Here is a 22311-nt window from a genome sequence, read left to right as displayed (position 1 = left end):
AACTGGGGGAAGTGCTGGATCCAGGCTAAAGGGATTTCTAGCCAGTGTATGAAAAACCTGGGGATTTCAAGCTGTAAAGCAAGTGTAGCTTGTGCCTTGAGAATCTACAGGTCTGTCTGTACCATCTGTTAGGCTGAGAATCTACTATTCATATCCAGGCTATTTAGTATATTATGCTCAGTTTGCGTTTTTGTTTATTTGCTAGGTAATATGCTTTGATCTGTTTGCTATCACTATGATCACATAACATCTCTCTTTTGTAGTTAATAAACTTGTTTTTGTTTTAATCTAAACCAGTGAACTTTGACTGGAGTGCTGGGGAAAACCTCTGCCTGGTTACCACAACTGTGTATTGTTCACTTCACATTGAGGGAGAGGCTGACCAGGTATTAAACCCACATACTGGCCAGATTTGACCAGGGCAGGACGGTACCGCTCTGGGGCCCCAGGTGGGAAGCTGGTGGTTAGAAAGCCTGTGTGTAACTGCAGGTGGGTGTGCAGCTGTATGAATGCTGGTGAAAGTGCAGGCTGGAGGGCTTTGCAGCTTGTCACAGCAGTACAGTGTGAGAGGGAGCCCAGGCTGGTGGGTCAGGGGGCTTAGTGGTACCCCAATTTCTTGTGGCATCCCGGGGGGGAACCCATCACAATACATTATCTTAATTATTCGTTCCACTCTGGCAGGCAATAGAGAGAAGAATTATGCCAGACACATGGCCAGGGATTCAGTAAGTGTCCAAAATGTGCTTCTTGCAAAGGATGTCTCAAGAGAAGCTAATTGGCCTTCTTGAGATTCCGTACTGTGTAAAGACCCTGAATCCAGGACGATTTGATTCCAGAAGCTCCTAAACCTTTTCATATTATGGATCATTTCTTAAAAGCCCAGAGACTTTTGCAGGATCTCTCCTGTCCCAGCTTCACAACCCCCTCTCACACCTTCCTTGTAGTAACTACGGCACTTGGTTACACGAACAAACTAACTAAAATGGAGGAACAGTAATAAGGAAATTAGATGAATAAACTCACAACAAAGCAGCCTTGCCCATTACAGTGGGATATCCTGCCACATTTTGTACATGTGTTGTTTATTCTGCCCCACCCTGCCCTAGACACAGGACTTCATATTTATTGAAATTAAATCTCTCCGGGCATCTGTAGCCCCTGGTGCCATTGAGCAACGGACAGAAAGAGGATGAATTTGACAAAAAAGCATTTGCTGGAGCTTTATTATTTGCCCTTCTTTAGCACTGTCCAATCAAGGTTCTCCAAGCGCTACACAACTGTCAGGCTGTTAAAACTCATCCCCCGCCCCCAGCGCTGCGATTCTCCAACGTGGCCGTTCTTGGGGCTCCTTCACACGGCACGTTACTGCGCCACGAGCAAGGATCGGAACCTACAGCGCATCTGCTGGCTACGCGGTAACGTCCTAGCTGGACACTACTGCAACACGGCAAAAGTTGCGGATTGCGGCTTCGCAGACTGTTGTCAGAGCACAGCACCCCAGGACGTTCACTGCACCACTGCAGCGTCCACACGGGACGTTACTGCACAGCAAGCTGGTGTGCTGGAGACTCACAACCAGGCTTGCCACACCGACAAGCCCTAATCTCAATGGGAACCCCTTGTTGCCATGTAGTGGGGAGACCCCTCGCAGTGAGCAACACAGGGAAGGCACAACTCCCGGGTCAAAAATCTTGCATTAGTGCAAACGCAGCTAGTATATATATTTGCTCATGCCACATTTATTACTTGTAATATAGTAGGGCCTAGAGCACCCAACAAAGATCAAGGCGCCAGTTGTGTTGGATCCTGCACAGATATGTAGGGACAAACGGCCCCTAAAGAGTTTACAATCTGAACAGACAAGACAGAAAAGGGAAGGGAAGGGGGAAGAAACGGGTCCAGACTTGCAGGTCAGCAGCTGAACCCACGTCTAGGTTCCAGGCTTGTGCCCTTCTCACTATGCCAGTATTTCTCAATTATTTGAGACCAGGGATGGGCTTTCTGCCTTCTGAAACTGTGCCCAGGAGATTTGAGGGACCAGCACCAGTCCATGGACCGGTCATTGAAAAACACTGCACTATGCCACTCTCTTCATCTGTTTTGTTCCCCTTTCCTCCACGCTACTGGTGATGAATGCTCAGAGGAGCTCCCTTTTGGGTTATTTAATAGAAGAATGTCATGGATAAAAATTTCAAAAACACAGGGGACATCGGCTGGCCCCACGCAAGGAGGCTCTTTGAAATCGGTCCTTCGGTGGCATTCCCTCTGAAGCTAAGCCATTCACAGGCAGCTTGCCCACTCTAAAGGACTGGGTCTATGGCTATCAATGGCAAGAATCCAGTATATCTAAATCCAATCCATTTGTTTTCTCATTAAAAGCTTTCATGAAGAAAATGATTTAACATAAACGTGCGAGCGACTGACTCAGATTAATTAGAAAACAACAACAGAATCCCGATGAAGGACAGTCTGTTTATTTCAGTCCTTTGCTTTGGACAGAATGCATGCGGGGAAGAGGAAGAGATTGCATCTAGAACACAGACTTTAATATTTAATCAGTGATTAAAAAAAAGCTACTGTGGGTTACATTGGAAAAAGAGGCACACACAACCCTGCCGTATGCTCCCTGGCTCTAGGGTTTTACATACTGGACTCTTTAGAAACTCTAGGGTGTGGTTCATTTTACCCACTTTCTATGTTTCTCTATGGGATCTCTTCACCTTACCCTATCTGAAGTTCCGCATCTCTTTGTCCCGCCAAACTCAACCTCTCCTCTACCCCCTCCCTGGAAATTCTCTCAGCTGGGAATGGTCCGTATTTCACTATATTGTCCTACCTTCAGGATTTCCTTTCCCTCAGTGCCACAGATTTAGAGACTACAGAAGAAACTTCTCATAGATACAAGTAATCAGAAGAGGAATTGTTGCCGTTAAACAACGCAAGGCCCTTATGTTCCCTTCCGGGGCTAAGCCTGTTGCCCCCACAGCTCTGTGGAACCCAGAAATGAAGGACCAAGCAAACAAATCAAACCCAGTCTCCCACACGGCACAGCGGAGTAGCCAACGGACCAAGAAAGCTCAGTTTTAGAGCGTGATGCACCTTGAGTTTTGACCATGTTAGGAGGAGCAGACAGACAGAAGTTCAACCACTCCTTTCAGGTGAAATTCAAAAGAACAGCTGCAAACCACCATCACCTACAATTTGTCTTTCTGACTCAGACGAAAGGGTTCCTCTTCCTGACCAGCCTCAAAGAAATAAGAAAGGTGATTCAGTGATCACTCTAATTAGACTTTTCTGCCAAATTTAATCTCAGGAAGGAATGGAGTCTTTAAGACTAGGAAGGATATCAGTGTCAGTTTTAAAATACTTGTCACATCTACGCTGAGGTCTGAAAATGCTTCACTAACGCTTCAACAAGCCACACAGCTGAGCAAAATAGGTCAGCATTATTATCCCGTTTGATGGATGGGAACCCACGGTGCAGAGGTGAAGTGACTTGCCCAAGGTCTCACAGCAAGTCAGTGGCAGAGGCCAGGAATAGAACACAGTCTTCCTCATCCACATTCCTGTGCCTTAACTATCATTATTAAACATAGATTTCATAGAGTTTAAGGCCAGAAGTAGCCATTAGATCATCTATTCTGACCCTCTGTCCACCACAGGCCTTTAAATTTCAGCCAGATACACCACCGCACACACACACACTGAACCTAATTACTCTAGTTAGATTAAAGCAGTTCAGTTCTTGGGAGACTAAACCGTTGTGTGCCACAGACAAAGAAACTAAGAGACCCAGGTGCCACCAACGTCCGAGGCCCCCTGCACTGGTAAGGCACTGATTAGGCAAAAGAGGCGCAGACGATCCTAGCAGATGATTCACAACCATGCTGCAGAGGAATGCAGAAAAAAACCATAGTCCCTGCCAATCTGACCTAGGGGCAAATTCCTCCCTAACCCCAAATGTGGCAGTCAGTCTGTCCGTGAGCAAGACAAACCAGACTGGGATCTAAGCAAGAGGATTCTATGGGCCATTTCAGAGCACTGGGCCACCCCATCTGGTGTTTGGTGTCCAACCTGATACTTCAGAGGTAGGCAAAAAACAAAACAACCCCTGCCCCCGAATTAATCAGGTCAACTGTGTATTTGGGGGTGGGGGGGAGCACCACATGGGAAGTCTTCCTGACCACTGCTGGCTGAAGCCCTGAAGCATAAGATGAGATTATATTCACTATCTTAATACATTCAAATGTTTAACATTTTGGTAATACCTAGAGGCCAACTATGTCAGGTCTCCATTGTGCTAAGCACTGGACAAACACAGTAAGTGAAGGTCCTTGTCTCAAAGAGTTCACAATCTAGAGAAAAAGACACAACAAGCAGATGGGACAAACCAACCAACCCGGGTAACAAATCTAGGTGAGCAACTGCAAGAACATCCTCTCCCGCCAGAGGATCCCACAGCTCAGAATTTTCCCTTTCATGAGTCTCACAGTTGGGGTTTGTCTTTGCACATCATGACAATCTTGACCCTTGCTTTTCATCATGGCCCTCCCCTCATCCCCAGACTAGGGCCACATTGAAGTGGTCCACTCTGTCCTCTCCATCCTAGCTCCTCTTAGAGTGGAGACATTTTCATATCTCCGTTCGCCTGGCACAGCATCCTCCCCAGAGGAGAGAGATTTTTGTCTCCTGAGCAGCTAATGATTCTGAGATAAAGGGGGGGGGGGGGAGGGAGGAAATCACTTCTTGTTTTGTGAACTTTTGTCTCTTGTGCTTGAGAGACTGTCCTAATCTCCCCTGAACATGTTTTAGTGATAACATTTACTGCACCAGGGCCAGAACGATTTTCTGTCACTTTCAATTCAAGTTCAATAGAAGTATCAGAGCTTTGTTTCTAACCTCTGTCATTTTTAATACAATAAAATGGTTTTAAAAATGTAAAATTGAGTTCCATTTCCTACTGGACCAGCAATCTTACATGAGCTTCGTTCTTATCAAATTTACAAAAAAAGAAAAAAGTTTTGCTTTTTCTTTTTTTTTTTTTTAAATGTAAAGAAACCGTCGAAAACTCAACTCTCATTAGATCAATATATGCTTTTAGTCTCATGCTTTGATAATTTTCACTCTAGAAAGAGTACGTGCAGAACAAAAGTTCGGGAGGGAAAAGGGAAAGTTTCTTTTTTTTTTTTTCTTTTTTTTTTTTTTTTTTTAAGTCCAGGAGGAAAGATGTCTTGTGCTCTAGACAGAGAACTGAGTCAGAAGATCAAGGTTCCAATTCCTGACTCTGCCACAACTTCATGCGAGACTTTGGATAAGTTGCTTACTCTGCCTGGGTGAAATGAATCCTCGTACCGAGGGTCTGCCCAATGCCTATGCCCCACTTAAATTCTCAAAAGCAGGCTTAAAGGGAGATTTAAGTGGCTGGCTTTGCTGACCCTCTGCACACAGTTTCACTGCATGTGAAATGCCTTTACTAGTGTTTGCAGAGTGCTTTGAGATCCCTGCATGAAAGCTTCTATAGAGGTCCTAGCCAAATTCAAAAGGTGATCACAGGTGTGGACCTTTCCATTCACATGCGGAGTCATTTGAGAAGTGTGACAATTTGGGAAAATCCCCCCCAAAATTTGCCTACTGACAACCTGGATTTCAAATAGGTCACTCCATTAGAAAGTACAACTGTATCTGTAACCACGCGCAGTCTTCCCGAAGTGTACCCAGTGAAGCAGAGCTATCAGAGGAATTTAGCGAAGTACTCAGGGAAATCATCTCCTGCCAGTCAGTGAAATACAACAGGAGAATGGAGCAAGAGGCCAGTTTTCATTTTTATTCTCAGGTAGGCTACTCCCATCAGTATTCCCAGGACTTTAAAGTACCAGGTCAGTAGGGAGCAAGTAGTTACGCTTGCCTGAACTGGGAGACTGGTGGCCCTGGGAGACTAGCCACCAGGAAATTTCTTCGGTTGAAAATAATTCTGTTGCAACCATTTCTTCTTGCAAATATAGCATTAACTTTAAAAATTCTGAGTGTTTGACTGGCCTCGTTACACCCGAACGACGTACCCAGTGGGAGGCGTGAAGGACCAAGGACCAGATCCTGATCTCAGACCACTGCAGCTGTACGCGGGAATTAACTCGCTCACCGGTTAAATCGCTCACCAGTGAGAGGACGAAATCAGGCCCGAAGACTCAGAGGTAGCTGACAATCCTGAGGTTTCACAAGGCATTAAACATCATTTGTCCTTATGTGTTGTATTAGTTTTATTTAGCATGGTTATTTTTGTTCCCATTCAACTATTCCTTCTGTGCACTCTATATTTAGTTTAGCCATCAGCAGCTGGAGGGATCCCCTATGAAGAAGGAAAGATGCTGCCCTGTACTGTCCAGAGCTCTGGTTAAAAAAAAAAAAAAAAAAAAAAAAAAGGAAGCAGCAATCTACATTAGAGCTGGGGAAACAGACAAGGGGTAAGAAAGGGAAGAGTCACCAAATGATTTAGCACCTGGGCTGTAAAACAAACTATAAAAAAATTTCTCTGTTACAAGAAGAACTTTGATGTGACACGTAAATCCAAGGTCTAACCCAGAAAAAACATCTGATTTCCATTAGAAAGCCAAGAAACTCGTGATGCACTGCTAAAATTTTAATAAAGATCTCCTACGAACATTTCCTCCCCCCGCTTAGCATGCTATATGCCACTTCCTTCCCCGTGTCGCATAGACTTTAAGGTCAGAAGGGACCATCAAGATCATCTAGTTTGACCTCCTGCACATCGCAGGCCACAGAACCTCACCCACCCACTCCTATAATAGGCCCATCACCTCTGGCTGAGTTACTGAGGTCCTCAGTACCACAAGGGATGGATCACTTGATAATTACCCTATTCTGTTCATTCCTACTCAAGGATCTGGCACTGGCCACTGTGAGAAGACAGGACATTGGGCTAGATCAGGGGTCGGCAACCTGTCACAAGTGGTGTGCCGAGTCTTCGTTTATTCACTTTAATTTAAGGTTTCACGTGCCGGTAATACGTTTTAATGTTTTTTAGAAGGTCTCTCTCTCTCTCTAAGTCTATATATTATATAACTAAACTAATTGTTGTATTGTAAAATAAACAAGGTTTTCAAAATGTTTAAGAAGCTTCATTTAAAAATTAAATTAAAATGTTGATCTTACGCCACCGGCCCGCTCAGCCTGCTGCTGGTCTGGGGTTCCGTTCACCTAGGCCGGCAGCGGGCTGAGCGGGGCCTGCGGCTGGGACCCCGGCTGGCAAGGGGCCGGCAGCCAGAACCCCAGACCGGCAGTGGGCTGAGCGGCTCAGCCCGCTGCCGCTCAGGGGTTCCGTCCGCCGGCTCCTGTCAGCCGGGATCCTGACTGCCGGACCCGCTCAGCCCGCTGCCGGTCTGGGGTCCCGGTCCTGCCCACATACAGTGGGTACCTACCTTCTCCCTGGTTCTGGCCATTCTCTCCCTCTCTCTCTGCACTGAGCTGAGGGTGGGAGTGCACTGAGCAAAGGGCTGGGGGTGAAGGAGCAGGCTGGGGGTTGGGGTGTAGGGTCTGGTCCGGAGCTAGAACGAGAGAGGGGGCTCAGGGTTGGGGCAGGAGGTTTGGGTGTGGAGCGCTTACCTGGGCAGCTCCCATTTGGCGGGAGGGGTGCAGGTGGGAATGTGGGGGTGTGGGGGGGTAGGAGCTCCTGTTTGGTGCTCAGGGTGAGGGTGGGGATGTGGGGGGTGCAAGAGTCAGGATGAGGGGGGTGCATGGGATGTGGGAGGCTGGGTATGTGGGGGGAGTGCAAGAGTCAGGGCAGAGGGCTGGGGGCATGTGAGGGAGGTGCAGGTGTCAGGGCAGAGGGTGTGGGGGTGAAGGAGTCAAGCAGAGGGCTGGGTGTGTGTCTGAGGGGGGGAGTACAGGGCTCAGGGCAGGGGTCTTGGGGGTGTGCGGGGCTGCAGGGCTCAAGGCAGAGGGCTGGGTGTGTGTGTGGGGGGGGGTCAGGCAGAGGGCGGGGGGTGTGGGGTGGGGTCATGGGGTGCTCACGGCAGGGGGCTGGAGGGGATATGCCCCGCTTCCCCAAGGCCCTGCCCCCGCTTCCTCTCTGCATCCGGCAAGCACACTGACTCCACTCCTCTCCCACCCCCTCCCTCGCAAGAGCCAGCAGGGAGGGAGGGACGGACGAAGAGGAGGAGGAGGAAGTGCAGGAACCCAGTACACTGTGGGAAGAGGCCCGGGAGCCGGCAGGACCAAGCTTCTGCCCCTTGCCCCCGCGGGAGGGGGCGGGGAGCGGAGAAGAGCTGGCCGGGCCAGGCCGGATTTTTAATGGCCCGCTGCTGCCTGCCGGGACCCCGGCAGGCAGCAGCGTGCCATTAAAACCGGGCTTGCGTGCCGTCTTTGGCACGCGTGTCATAGGTTGCCAACCCTTGGGCTAGATGGACCATTGTTCTGACCCAGTATGGCCGTTCTTATGTTCTTAATCTTGATTTAGCGACTTCAAGTGACGGAGAATCCACCATTTACTCTAGTTCCAAACCAGCAAGTGACTTGCTGCGGAAGGCGGCTAAAAACACCCCAAGGTCACTGGCAATCTGGCCTGAGGGAAAACCCTAAACATGGCTCTTATTTAAACTCTGAGCACGTGGGCGAGACCCAACCAGACACACCCATTCAGAAATGCATGCATTGTACCAAAACAGGAGTATTCTGCTAGTTTGTTCTATTTAAATAAAAACATTCCCGCAACCATATAGGCAAGGAGGTTATGCATTAAACTTATACATAAGATGCACTTTATGGCACTTTGCTCCTGAAAGACATACAGGGCCTGATTCGAATGTATTAACATTCCAGTAGCAACCTACAGGCCCTATGCAAGACTGGAGCCCAATCAGATGTCCATACACAAAGAGGATGCACTCTAAATATGATGAACAGAGTGGAAATGAAGCAGAGGTGTCTGTTTTGCAGATGGGAAACCGAATGACCAGATTTTCGAGACAGCTCAGCTCCCACATAGGTAGGCTTGGAAGAATTCATTTTTTATCATCATTTCAACAGATAAGAACAATGTTTACTTTTTTAAATCAGTTTCAACATTCACAGGAAGCTACAGAGGGGATCAGACAATTATTTAACGACTGTAGATGTTGAGATTGAACAAGTCACAGCATCATAACCCTTAAAACACAAGTTGTCAACATCACATGTCAAAACATATGACGTACATAGCCTTCAATCAAACTCTAATAAGTTCTCAAGCCGCGTTTTTTGCCTATCCGTACATTGATTATCAAAAGCAATATTTTTTCGTCGCTGTGTGCGTGCACGTGTGCATATACACGGTGAAATTTACTGATAAAAATTTAATTCTGCGGAGCCAATATAAGCTCCTAATGCCATTTAACACCACCAAGGAGCCAGACCTGCTGCTGGCCGTGTCCGGGGCACAGCGTAGTCCGCAGTGCCAGAACAGGCAGGAGGCCTGCCCTAGCATCCCTGCTGCATCGCTGACCAGGAGCCGCCCGAGGTAAGCCCACACCCCAAACCCCTGCCCCAGCCATGAGCCCCCCCCAACCCAGAGCCCCTTCCTGCACCCCAAACCCCTCACCCCTGGCCCCACCTCCACACCCCAACCCTCTGCCCCAGCCCTGAGCCCCTCCCACACCCCAGACCCCTCATCCTGAACTCCGTTGGGTGGTCGTGGGCATCAACAGTTTTCTTCACCTGGGTCGCCAGAAAAAAAAGAGTTTGAAAACCACTGGTCTAGAGGATTTCAACAATAAATCTCAAAGCCCCTCACAAAGGTCAGTATCATTAGCCCCACTTTACAGAAGGGGAAACAGGCAGAGAGGTGAAGTGAGACGACCAAGGTCATACAGCAGGTCAGTGGCAGAGCCAGCAATGGAACGTATTTTTCCAAAATCCAAACTCAGTGCCTTAATCACAAGACTAAACCGTACACTAGTGTAACTCCATTGACTGAAAGAGAGAGACTCCTGGCTCTCCCCAGGCGAGGCAAGATCAGAATCGGTCCTAAAATTACTGATCAGCACAGCTAGGTGCGGCGCCCCCTCAACCCCCATCGTCTGCCACTGCTGATCCTGAGAGCTGCCGGACACGACCCCGTTCCCCAGCTGACACTTCAGGTGACAGATCCCAATCGCTAAAGAATGAGTCAAATAGACAACAAAACCGTTGGGCTAGATACAAGAATCACCAGCTGAGATTCTGTGGTCTGCGTTGTGCAGAGGCTTTGTTCTGATGGTTTCAGAGTAACAGCCGTGTTAGTCTGTATTCGCAAAAAGAAAAGGAGTACTTGTGGCACCTTAGAGACTAACCAATTTATTTGAGCATGAGCTTTCGTGAGCTACAGCTCTGATGATCATCATGCTCTCTTCTGCCCTTAAAAGGCCTCTAAATATAAACCCCACTTTCCTCTCAGGCTCATTTTTGGCGGGAACCATAAAATCCAGTCAGGTTACAATCAAATTTCCTGCATTTTCTTGTCCAATTAAGAACCCTAACATCACCACAGATATTAAATAGGTATTTCAAGGCTGAGTCTAATTTGTTTGGTGCACAATATTTGTTGGTTTTTAATGTTTGGGGAGAAAAAAAAAAATCAATGCTGAAAAAGATTTCAGGCAGCAGGGGGGTGGGGAGGGGGGAGGAGGTGGGGGGGAGGAATTTGGGAGCTCACCATTAGCCAGGTCAGCTTATGAACCACTTCAAATGCATTTCTCAGCTAAATGTTACAGAAGAAGCACCAGCTCTGCAAAGACTCTGGTTACTGAGTCTCCATCATTTACAGGCCTCAGGTTTCAGATTAACAATGCAGCCACAAGGAAACGGATGGGAAACAGGGGTAATTTTATCAGCTGGAATGGCAAATGATGCAAATTACTGAAAGGATCATAACCCGGAAGGCACCAAACTGTGTTACTGGAAGAGTGGGGCGGGGGGGGCCAAATTCATCCCACGTATAAATCAATCAGGTTGCACCTGGTTTGAATTTGGCTCTGAGATGTTTGAACATGACGGAGCCGTCGTCTGCCCACGTACAGCACGGAATAGATTGCAGGATGCTCACAAATTAAAACAGAAACTCTATATGGTATCAGACTTTTTGAAAATGTAAGGTTAGCATTAATGTCAACACGGCAAAATGGAAGGAATTCCTTTGCAAGCGATTTTCTCCACCTTCACGCAACTGTACCGGAATGACAGAGATGGTTTGCAGTGACAGAAAACGCAGGTCAAGAACTTTTCTATACCTATAGGGTGGCAAGTGACTTCTCGGGTACCTTACGAGACAAATCCATATCCAGTGGTTAAAATGAACCCGAACCGTTGGTCACGCTGAGCAAAATCCCACCACCAAGTGAAACAAATTTCAGCCTCCTGAATAAGTGACAGATGAAAAACAGCACTTGGGCTAATTAAAGACGATGTAGTGAGGCCAGTCCAGCCTTGAAGGTAATGTGCAGAGCTTGATTATCCGCCTGGCTACCAGGTCACATTCTTAAATTCCCTTTTATCTTGATATTGCATGTTATGCGGGATAATGAGCCTCATATTGGTGAAAATTACATAGAGGGCAGTTACACTAATGAAGCAAAATTACCCTGAAATTGCAGCCTCCTGCACTCTGATTTCAAAACTTTAAAACAAGATTGGAAATTAAGATAACAGATGTAGTTAATCTGATTAGAAGTTTATTAAAGCAGTGCCCACTAGCTCTGCTATGGACCTTTGGATGTCGGTTATAAACACCTTTATAATCCAGCTATAAAAGTTCTCTCAGATGGGGTCAAGTTCACCCCGATGTAACTGAATGGTACATCAGAAGCGAGACTGACCATATTGCACTTCGGCTACAGCTCTAGAACAGAGTAAGTGGGAAGTTTAAGAGGAAATGTGAACAATTCTAAACCCACTGATGTAATGGACGACAGATTTTTGGCAAGGAATTATGTAAACGACACTGTTAGAGATGCTGAAGCCCCAACACACAAAACCATACTGGGTCAAAATGTATCCCTTCTGCAATTCCCCAGGGGACGTAGCCAGCCCATTTAAGCTCTGAAAAGCCGCCTGACACCAAATGCAGTAAGTACTTTTCTTAAGGATTGTGTTAGCTAAAGTGTATTAATGCACTACTTGAAATCACCGCAGGGGTCAGATGCACACAAAGCTACGTGACTGTATTGCACGGAAAAAGAAATACCAGCCTTAATATGTATTTATTACACAAAAGAACAAGCCTTTGTGATCTACAATGTGAACAGATCATTCAGAAAGTGTATGATTATTACAAGGGTCCTGATTATAATTTTAGGCACTATACAAAGATAACTTGTCCTAGAACCAGTGTTCTGACTCCCAGTTTAATGCCCTATCCACTGGACCACACTGCCTCTCAAATACTTGAAGGTCTGGAGTAGTGACTTGCAAGTTTGGGTTCAGTTATAGATTCCGTGAACAACCGGAGCTCATAGTTAAACCACTGGGAGTTTGGGGGCCACAAGAAGTCCATGACAGATCAATTTTTAAAACTCCCGGGTATTTATATTTTAAGGCACACAGGATATTGCTGTCGGCAAAACACGTTCCAGGGAGATTTTTATTTATTTATTTTTTAAAATAAGCTACCGCAGGCAGCTGATCGAAAAAATGTTGCCCACAAAAGCTCTTGAAAGTTTTCAAAACCTTTTTTTTTTTTAAATTTGCATTGAGGTTCGGCCACTCAGTAAGGTGGGCTTAAAAACGAACAAACAAAAAAAGCACCAGCAAAGAAAAATATGAAAAGCAAAGGCATTTTTGCAACAACAAAAAATTGTGTTGAAAGTTTTCAGACCAGTTCTATCATACAAAGGAAACTATCAAAATAAAAATAAAATAAAAAATCAGAGTCCCTACAGTTGAACGTTAAGGGTGCCACCGCATAGCATTTTGGTGCAGTCCCCCCACCCCAGGTCAACAGATTCAGGTTAGCAGGGCAAAGGACTGTGTGGACAGTGCTCAAACTGTGACTCACTGGGGCTGGAGCTCGTGCTTTGAAGCCCAGCCTCCTCTCTAGGCTTCAGCCCCAGCTCAAGCACTCTCCATACAGGTATTTTTAGAGGTCTGGCATGAGACCCAAGTCTGTCGACCCAGACTGGGAGGCTCCCCCCCAAAATGCTGTGCAGACAAATCCTAAGGTTGAGATGCAAAGCAGCAAAGGGGATGGATGGCTTAGTGGAAGGAGGGGATAGCTTAGTGGTTTGAGCATTGGCCTGCTGAACCCAGGGTTGTGAGTTCAATCCTTGAGAGGGCCATTTAGGGATCTGGGGTGAAAACTGGGGATTGGTCCTGCTTCAAGCAGGGGGTTGGACTAGATGACCTTCTGAGGTCCCTTCCAACCCTGATATTCTATGAAAGGCCACCCTTACATCACCTCCTTAAGCTAGGGTATGTGTCAAATGGCTGCGTCTACACTGGATTGCCCACTGACGGCATCGCAGCAATGCTGGGGTGTTAATGTAAACCCAGGCTGCAGCATTAAACCCTCCTGGTTGCCCCAATCCTTCTAAAGCAGGTCCAGACAGCACAGCAGTTAACATGGCAAAGGTCTCCAAGGGTATGTCTACAGTACAGCTGGGAGAGAGCCTCCCAGCCCGGTAGACAGATTCGAGCTAGCATGCTAACAACAAGTATGGATATTGCAGCTCCACTCCAGTCTCAGGTTAGCCACCCGAGCTCAGACCCAGGGGGTCAGGTATGCTCGAGAGGCTGAGCTGCACCAGCCAACCTACCAGGGCTGGAAGGTCTGCTCTGAAGGGCAGTGTAGACATACTCCAAGTGCCTCATCTATGCTAGAGCTCCCCCCCGTGGTAGCAGTGCAGGGAAACAGGGCAATTCATAGGAGGACTAGCAAGAACAGGTACCATGGCCACTGCAGAGTTTACGTAACCCACGCACCTCCTGAGTGAGGTGTTCTGTCCCATCTAGTGGCACCGAGACCACTTAGAGAGAGATTATGAGTCTACTCTACAACCTTAGCTACCAGCCCGTTAGCTTTTAGCTCGTGCACTAAGCTCCAGAGGTCCCAGGTTCGATCCCGCCCGCCGTCAACCGGAGTCTGTGGGTGTTACATTTATTCATGGCGGGACAGGTTAAAGGTAGCGTTGCAGCGTACATGTTGGATTTCCTTGTTTCTGACAGCGTCGTGCTTAACATTTTCACTAGGAGGGTGGTGAAACACTGGATTGCGTTACCTAGGGAGGTGGTGGAATCTCCTTCCTTAGATATTTTTAAGGTCAGGCTTGACAAAGCCCTGGCTGGGATGATTTAGTTGGAGATTGGTCCTGCTTTGAGCAGTGGATTGGACTAGATGACCTCCTGATGTCCCTTCCAACCCTGATATTCTATGATTCTGTGAACATTATTTAACCCTTCCTCTCCATTTTTGTCTTGGTCTGCCTGGCTCTACTTTAACATTATTCAATTTCACAGAGGCAAAAAATACACTGAGTTAGTTTCCGCTGGCTGCAAACCTCACTTCCAACAGTGAGTTTAGACGACTGACTGGCTCAGAAAGGACCACTGAGGAACTATCTATCCCCATTTTTAATAATCAATCTTATTTCCTGTCCCCACCCTAGAAATAAACTGTCTCCTTGCTGATGGATGACCTCACTTCGGCATTTAGACAGTTTTTTGGTTACTGTTCTTCCCAAAGGACGGGGGAGGGTAGGACTCCTGAGTGGAGTCATGTATCCAATTCTTCCCAGGTGTTGGGCATCTGGTGCTAATCCTGCAAATGGCGCACGAAAGCAGCTTAACAGAACCCTGATGTTCTCAGCAAACGGCTTCAAAACAAACTCGCCAAACCAACAGGTCCACAAAACAAGAGGGACTGACAACCTGAGCGGTTTCAGGAGGAAGAGCGTAATGTCTCCTCTTTTTCACGACGGCTGCTTTGCAAGCAGATTTTCAGCACCACAAATAAATATTTTGCTTCCAGGTCAATTAACTGTTTGCCAACAACTTCTCTACAACTAAAGGCGATGATCCCAAAGCACTGGCAGAAGAACATACAGATAGTCTAGGACAGGGGTTCTCAACCTGTTTCTTCTTGAGGCCCCCTCCCCCCCACAGCATGCTATAAAAACTCCACAGCCCACCTGTGACACAACAGTTGTTTCTGCATATAAAAGCCAAGGCCAGGGTTGGGGGTAGCAAGTAGGGAGGGCACCACACCACAGGGGGCCCTGCAAAGCTAAGTTGCTCAGGCTTTGGCTTCAGCCCCGGGTGATAGAGCTTTGGGCTTCAGCCCCAGGCAGTGCGGCTTCGGCTTTCTGCCCTGGGCCCCAGCAAGTCTAATGCCAACCATGCTTGGAAGCCCCCCTGAAACCTGCTCGCAGCCCTCCAGGATCCCCGGACCCCTGGTTGAGAACCACCACTCTAGGAGAGTGAAATTCATGGTCTTTGTTCAAGGAGTTACCCATAGAAGATTGAGGAGGACTACAACTCAGCCCTCAGCCAGAGCAATGGGTATGTTCCAGAAGAAGTGCTATTCCAGCTGCTAAGGTGGAGTAAGGGTTGCTACACCTGAAAAATCATGTGCACCTCATGAATCCAAGGCCTTAGGCCCAGATCCTCAAAAAGGCGTCTAACTCCCACAGCAGTTCAGCACCTAAATACCTTTAAGGACGCGAGCCTCTGGGGCTACACTCCTGCTTCTCCCCTAAGTCATTCCGTGGCTTTTGTCTTTGTGGGTTTTGCACACAGCAGATAGGGGCGAGTAAGCTGAAAATAGATATAGGAAAACACGACTGTGAAACCAGAAAACATGGTCAGGCTAAGCCGTGTGTACATGTATCCGTGAGAGGCAGGAGCAGGATCCAAAAGACTGCAATCTTTTTTGTGATTGACCGCATTTCAACATGACAGTGTCCCTTTAAATAGCCAAATACATTCTTAAGAATAAAACGGCGTAGGCCCACACAACCCAGTCAAACGGCAACAGCCCCTCCACCAGGGCCTAGAATCTTTTTAATAGTACATTTCAAACAAAGATACTGCAAGCTGCTTCCCAGCTAATTACAATATTCTTCTGTACATCCTCAACCGGCAGCATAAGCAGACATGAAGCCCAACACTGTGCATGTTAAAGTCAATGGCAATCCTCCCACTGAGAACAATATTAGACCACTGGGAGGACAGCGGAATAAAAACCCGAAGGCCAAGTTACAGGAACAGCTAGTCAGCCCAGCTCAGAATAATCCCTTCCCTTTCAGGGATGTCTCTCCCCACAGCTCATGGTTAAGCAGGTGACTGATCTCCATTATAAATTTGAATAATGAAGTGCTACACCCCATGTCATCTTTCATGAGACAAAGAGGTGAAAAGCCGAAAGAACGACGCCTGAGCCGAGGAGCCAGATGCTTCCTGAACGTGACTGCAGATGACTTCCTGAATACGCACCACAAAAGCCACAGCATGCTCCCCGAAGAGGCTAACCCGTGCCGTGCCCTGAAAACGAGCTCTGTTTAGGTCCTTCAAAGAAGAAGGTGGCTATTATTACAATAAGCAGCTACCACAAATCCTTTTCTGAACTCTTTCAGGTTAGAACAGAGATGTTCAAACGCACTATTCTCCAATCACCAGCAAGCAAGAGAAGAACCACCAGAAAACCAACGCTGCATTGCAGCCTCTGCTCTGGGACGGCTGCTTTCTCACTTCTGTCTCCACACAAGCCCATTGCGAATAATGCCAAAGACCAGCTCCTCTTAAAGCACTGGCCAGTTTTACATTGGTTTCAAAGGGAGCCGGAGTGGGCCCCACACGTTCTCCCATACATACGGAGAAGGGAACACCCTGCACGTTCCCCGTTATATTGCAAAGGCTGCACCAGAGAGTCCTTAGCGCGTTGATATGTTACTTTCTTCTAAGCCCTACCACAAAGTACATTCTGTGCTCAGCCCACAGTCTAGATTCTCTCTTCCCCTAATCCTGCTTCCTTTAGGTCTAGGCAGGGTAGCAAGCCTCCTGCTTTGCTAAATGAGCAGAACAATCCAGTACTACCAACTCGCACAACTTTATCGTGAGTCTCAAGCTATTTGGTATTTTTCAAACCCCAGGGCCCTGGAATTATATTACGCAAAAACCTCAGTTTTCATTAAAAAAAAAAGTTTATTGCCCGGAGGGTTGCAAAGAGACACTCTGCAATGTGAAACTTCAAGACGCTCACCTCAGAAGCCAAACAAAAGGACCCCACGTTTATTATTTTTAACATCCCATATTTTAAGCCAATCTCACAGGGTTTTTCCCCCCTCCAGGGTGACACCTGACTCATGATTTCTGAATGCTTAGGTTGGTAATCCTACCCCAATTGTCTCCTTCCCAGCAGGATGAATATCTGCTAACAGGGTGGAGGTGCTTCAGGTGAACACTGCCAGCCAGTTACACTGATAGACGAAACAGGGAGCAACGCACCTTCTTTTCAATATTGGGGGACATCATTGTCCACACCACCTTTCCCTTGCAGATGCTGTAGCCCCGTTTTCTGAAGGCTCCCTTCTTCTCTCGCATTCAGCTTGCTTCAATTATTCAGGGCAACCCAAGCTGATAATTACACAGTCCCGAGTTGCTGAATAAAACTGATGCTTAATTAGCCAGCAGGAAAGATCGATTAAGATACAGCAGGGCATCTTGCAAAGTTCTTTAGTGGGACTGTGGGGAATAGAATCCGGCTGTGCCCTTCCAAAGCATAAAACACTCTGCGTCTTAGGGACTCGGCCATAGTTTTATTTAAACCGGATGCTTAGACCGGTCACCCCCCGGAGTTTTATCATTCGATCTTAACTCCCCACATGCCACGGTTCACATCCTATAAAGACATGACTACCACCAAGTTCTGGAGCACATCTCCAGCTGAAAACCACAGGCAGAACTCATCTTCCATGGCCTTATCTATCTTAGTCCTCGCTGACTCTTTTCCATCTGTGCGATTGCCAGGGGAAGAATTTCCCCCAGCACATCAGCACAGCGCACAATTGTTTAAACCCCAAACAGAGTAATTCACTTCACACTTTGACCCTGTGCCAGAGTCCTGAACCCAAGTATCTTCAAAGTTTTGGGAATCCTGGAATCCAAATTGAGAGCTAGCCCTGAACTCTACAGATGGTACTTTCATCTCTGTAAAAGGTCAAAACCCAGGAGTAGGCACCCCTAAGCACTAAGGCCTGGGCTGCATCTCTAAAACACACACACACAGGCTCACCAAATGAAATTAACAAAATCAAGTATTTCTTCACAAAATGTACAGTCAACCTGTGAAACTCCTTGCCAGAGGATATTGTGAAGGCCAAGACTATAACAGGGTTCAAAAAAGAACTAGATACATTCATGGAGGATGGGTCCATCAATGGCTATTAGCCAGGATAGGCAGGGATGGTGTCCCTAGCCTCTATTTGCCAGAATCTGGGAATGGGTGACAGAGGATGGATCACTTGATGATTACCCGGTCTGTTCATTCCCTCGGAAGCACCAGGCATTGGCCACTGTCGGAAGACAGAATACAGGGCAAGATGGTCTGGTCTGTAGCTTAGGCTGTTTGCTTTGGTCTGACCCACTATGGCCGTTCTCAAGTACGCCTTTAGCAACAGGATGGACAGATGCTCACTCCTCCAATTTGGAATGAGGAAAAGCAACTTATTCACAGGTCTGAATATTCAGGCTTGTTTTCAAAACCTCCATGAAGGACAAATATTCATTGCACGATTTATTTCTGATGCCACCAGTGTCCTAGGAAGGGCAGTGTGGTTTAGCGGATAGAGCCACAGACTAGAGTTCAGGAGAGGTGGATTCAATTCCTGACTCTGCCGCTGGATGACCAGCGGCACGTCACTTCCCTCCCCATGCCTCAGTTTCCCCATCTGTAAAATGTGGCTAATGCTGTTGACCTCCTGTGTAAAGGACTTTGAGATCTACGGATTAAAAGAGCTATGCAAGAGCTAGGTATCGTTATAGGAGTGGCGCAAACACAAAACAAGGACTCATCCCTGCCCTAAAGAGAATAAAATGGGTGGTAGTCTGAAAAATGCAGGCAGGAAGTCACTCGCCTCATACACACATCCTTGCAGAAAGTGAATAGCTTAAACGCCCATGCAGCATCTGTCAATGCAACGTGCAGCAGACACCCATAGGCTTGCACAACCACCCCTTCAGAGAACAGGCATGGCTGAGCCCAGACCCACATAGATATCTGGCACCTAACTTTCACGGATTTCAAATCAGTGACAGTTCAAAGACCAAATACCTTTTGTGGATCCGGGCCTACTTGCTCATTAGGCTAATGGCACTTTTGGAAGCATCCTTCAGAGTCCTGCTGTGAGGGCCCAACCGGTTCAACGAGACGGGGGGCTACCCGTTGCATTCCTGCTACTTTGCACCTTGAACCCTGGCAATTCTGCTCCCATTGGAACGTAGTGCAGAAAACCACAAACCTGGCCTTGACTTGCCGGAAGCCGACCAGAATCGCCTCTCTCTGGTCTCTCGCTCTCGCACTCAGGTTCTCATTCTGCAGCCCGTCCGCCAGGTAACCTTCAGTATCTGTTAGGGAAGAAAGTTACAACCGTCAGGAAACTACACAGGTGGGGAGCAAGAATTAGATTAGGAGGAAGACTGCTTTCAAGTAAGAAACGTATGCGTAACGGTGCACTGACAGCATCTGGGAGCATGTGATCAAACAGCCTAAGCTAAAGACAGTCGGCCTGAAGGCTCTTCTATTGGAGAGGGTCCATAACTATTAAAAGCAATCACACCAGTGGGCGGCAGGCTGAAGTTTTGCCAAAGGCAGCAGATTTTCTTGAGCAGCCTCTGGAACTAGGTTTGCATTGATATAAGTCAAGACAGTTGTGGGGAAAAAACAAGGACCCATGAAGAAACTCTACCAAAACAGAAGGGAGTGTGTGTGGGGGGGAGAGAGTGAAACAAGACAAGGATCAGCATAAACAAAGGACATGTCTACCAAAGTTAGCACACTGGGTAGACATACCCAAGGTTACAAAGTCAAATTGGGGGTGTGGGAGGGGCTGAAAGAGAAAGAGCCACAATGGAAAGAAAAGTGCAGAAGGAAAAAAAAATAAGAGAATGGAAAATGAAGTAGGAAGCTGAATACGAGTGTTTTGGACCCACTGCTCACAAAGGGTCCAGTTCTGTTCCTATTGAAATCAACGGCGAAACACACCATTGAGGTCAATGAGAACAAGATCAGTCCCAAAGCAGAGCAGAGCATGAGCAAGAAGAATGAGCTTGTGGGCAATTGAACAGAGCTGAAGGAGAGAGACTCCAGAGCCCCAGCTGGCACAGGGTCTCCAAGCAGCCTGTCCAGTGCTGGATATTGCAGGATTAGAGGAGGTGTTAATAAATGCCCAGCACTAGGCCCCAATCCAATTCTTGGCCACCCGTATTCATGCCATGTACTGACCCAATGCCACACCCACTCCCTCAAGCCATTGTTCCTTTGGAAAAGGCCCCCATGTGTGGGATGCCGAGTCCCACTGCATGGATTCGCATCTGTTTTTTGCTTGACATCCACGTAAACTGCCCTGTCTTGGACCACATGGATCTACAGGGCATCTGAGTTTCAGCGGTAAACAGACAGGAAAGAGGAGCTGCAGTATCATTCAGATTCAGACCCAAAACGCAGAGGCTGGGTAACCACCTACGCTTCATGGAAATAAAGAGACAACCGAATGAAAAAAACACAGAACCAAGCTTCTCTTTAAAGGGACAGCAGCAAACAATGGGTTATTTGTGGTCAAGTCCAATATATATTCGTATCACAGCGTATGATCCTCTTCACAGTTATAGCTCAAACACAAGATGAACTGTATCCTTTGTTTATCTGACTTGGGATGGTAGGCACAAAAGATGGTTTAAAAGACGGAATGAGCGTTAAACCTCAAACTACACGCATTTATATGGGCTCATTTGCACTATTCGCCAAGCTGCTTCATGTGAAATATTCCAATACCCAGTGAACTGTATTTTCTTGTTTCAGATGAGCTAGGATAACTCACCTGGAAAAAAAAAATACTTTCACAAGCAAAAATTATCTCTGATAATACTTATTCCCACTGTTTTGTGATTTATGATCAAACATCTTCTATTTGCATGGATATCAGCTCTCCTTCCAGAGAGCAAGAAAATGAACGATTGCTCCCAACACCTAGTTCTGATCTCATGCCAATATAATGCCACACATTACAACAGAGTTGCTGCCAGTTTATGCTGGCGAAGCAGAGATTAGAATCAAAGCCACACTGATGTAAGTAGCCAGTGTTTCGGCCTACACGAGTTCTAGCATGCCCCTAACTGTGACACTAATGAGAGTTTAATATCCAGCTTGCCAGGCTTCCAAATTTTCACACCGATGCTACATGACAGTTCACCCCCCAAAAAGGAGTGCTCTCTCTTTAGTACACCCTAGGAGTTCACACAGCTCTTTAAAACATTAACTACTCCAGCGGCAAGCGTGTAGCATGTTCTCAAGATCAAAATGGCACGAGAGGAATATCCTTTTCTGTCTCTCATATCAACCTTAATTTCCTTCGACCATCTGCTCTGTGAGACATTCGAAGGCGCACTAAAAGAATGCGGAAGTTGCCAGAACACTTTAGAATGGAAATCGCCGTCTGGGGTACCCAATTCTAGAGGAAGAGGCGCTGGGCACATACCAGCAGCCAGAAGACCAGGTGCTAGTCCTGCCTGGCCTGCGAAGGATCCAGCGAGCAGGACTCAGGAAGCCTGGGAGTTGTACAAAAACAATTTGTAGAAACAAGGGGTCTCAGCCCACATCACTTCTAGTGTCTGAAGCAGAGAGTTCCCTCCTGGGTTGGATTCCTTCAACTGAAGTCATCCATTTCCAGTTGCCAACCAAAGTAATACTCAAGTTAACAAATACACTTACGCCAAATCCAGGCTCTTCCCGCCTTCTCTGGCTTGCTGTTTTCGCCTCATTTTCTATCACAGCCCTCTCTCCCCGCGCCCCCTTCTACAGAGCGGGCACTTCTATTAGGACAAGGCTTAACATGACCCACCTGCTCTCCCTGTGTCCTGACAAGAGCACAGCTGCCTTCCTTCATCCCACAATTAGAGTCCCGAGAAGCAGCTGTGTCTTGTTAACCCCTCATTAAGGCAGACATAGGAAAGCTGCCCTAGGTATACGGCCCCCTTTAGCCTACTATCTGAGCCCCTCACAATCTTTAGCCTACGTACAGCCTCAGAACACCCCTTCGAGGTAGGGAAGTGCTGTTGTCTGCACTTTATAGATGGGAA

General features: G+C 47.2%; 1 protein-coding gene across 1 annotated transcript in view; it reads right to left on the bottom strand.

Annotated features, from left to right (window-relative positions):
* The window catches only part of SKAP1 (src kinase associated phosphoprotein 1), a 227848-nt gene that overhangs the window by 200174 nt on the left and 5363 nt on the right, over positions 1-22311 (bottom strand). The window contains exon 2 of the mRNA XM_077806224.1: positions 19476-19581. Within this exon, the coding sequence (XP_077662350.1) occupies positions 19476-19581 (106 nt within the window). The remainder of the gene's footprint in view (positions 1-19475; positions 19582-22311) is intronic.

This window comes from Eretmochelys imbricata, chromosome 27 (genome assembly GCF_965152235.1).
Source record: "Eretmochelys imbricata isolate rEreImb1 chromosome 27, rEreImb1.hap1, whole genome shotgun sequence".
Taxonomy (NCBI): domain Eukaryota; kingdom Metazoa; phylum Chordata; order Testudines; family Cheloniidae; genus Eretmochelys; species Eretmochelys imbricata.
This window is presented reverse-complemented; position numbering and strand designations above follow the sequence as displayed.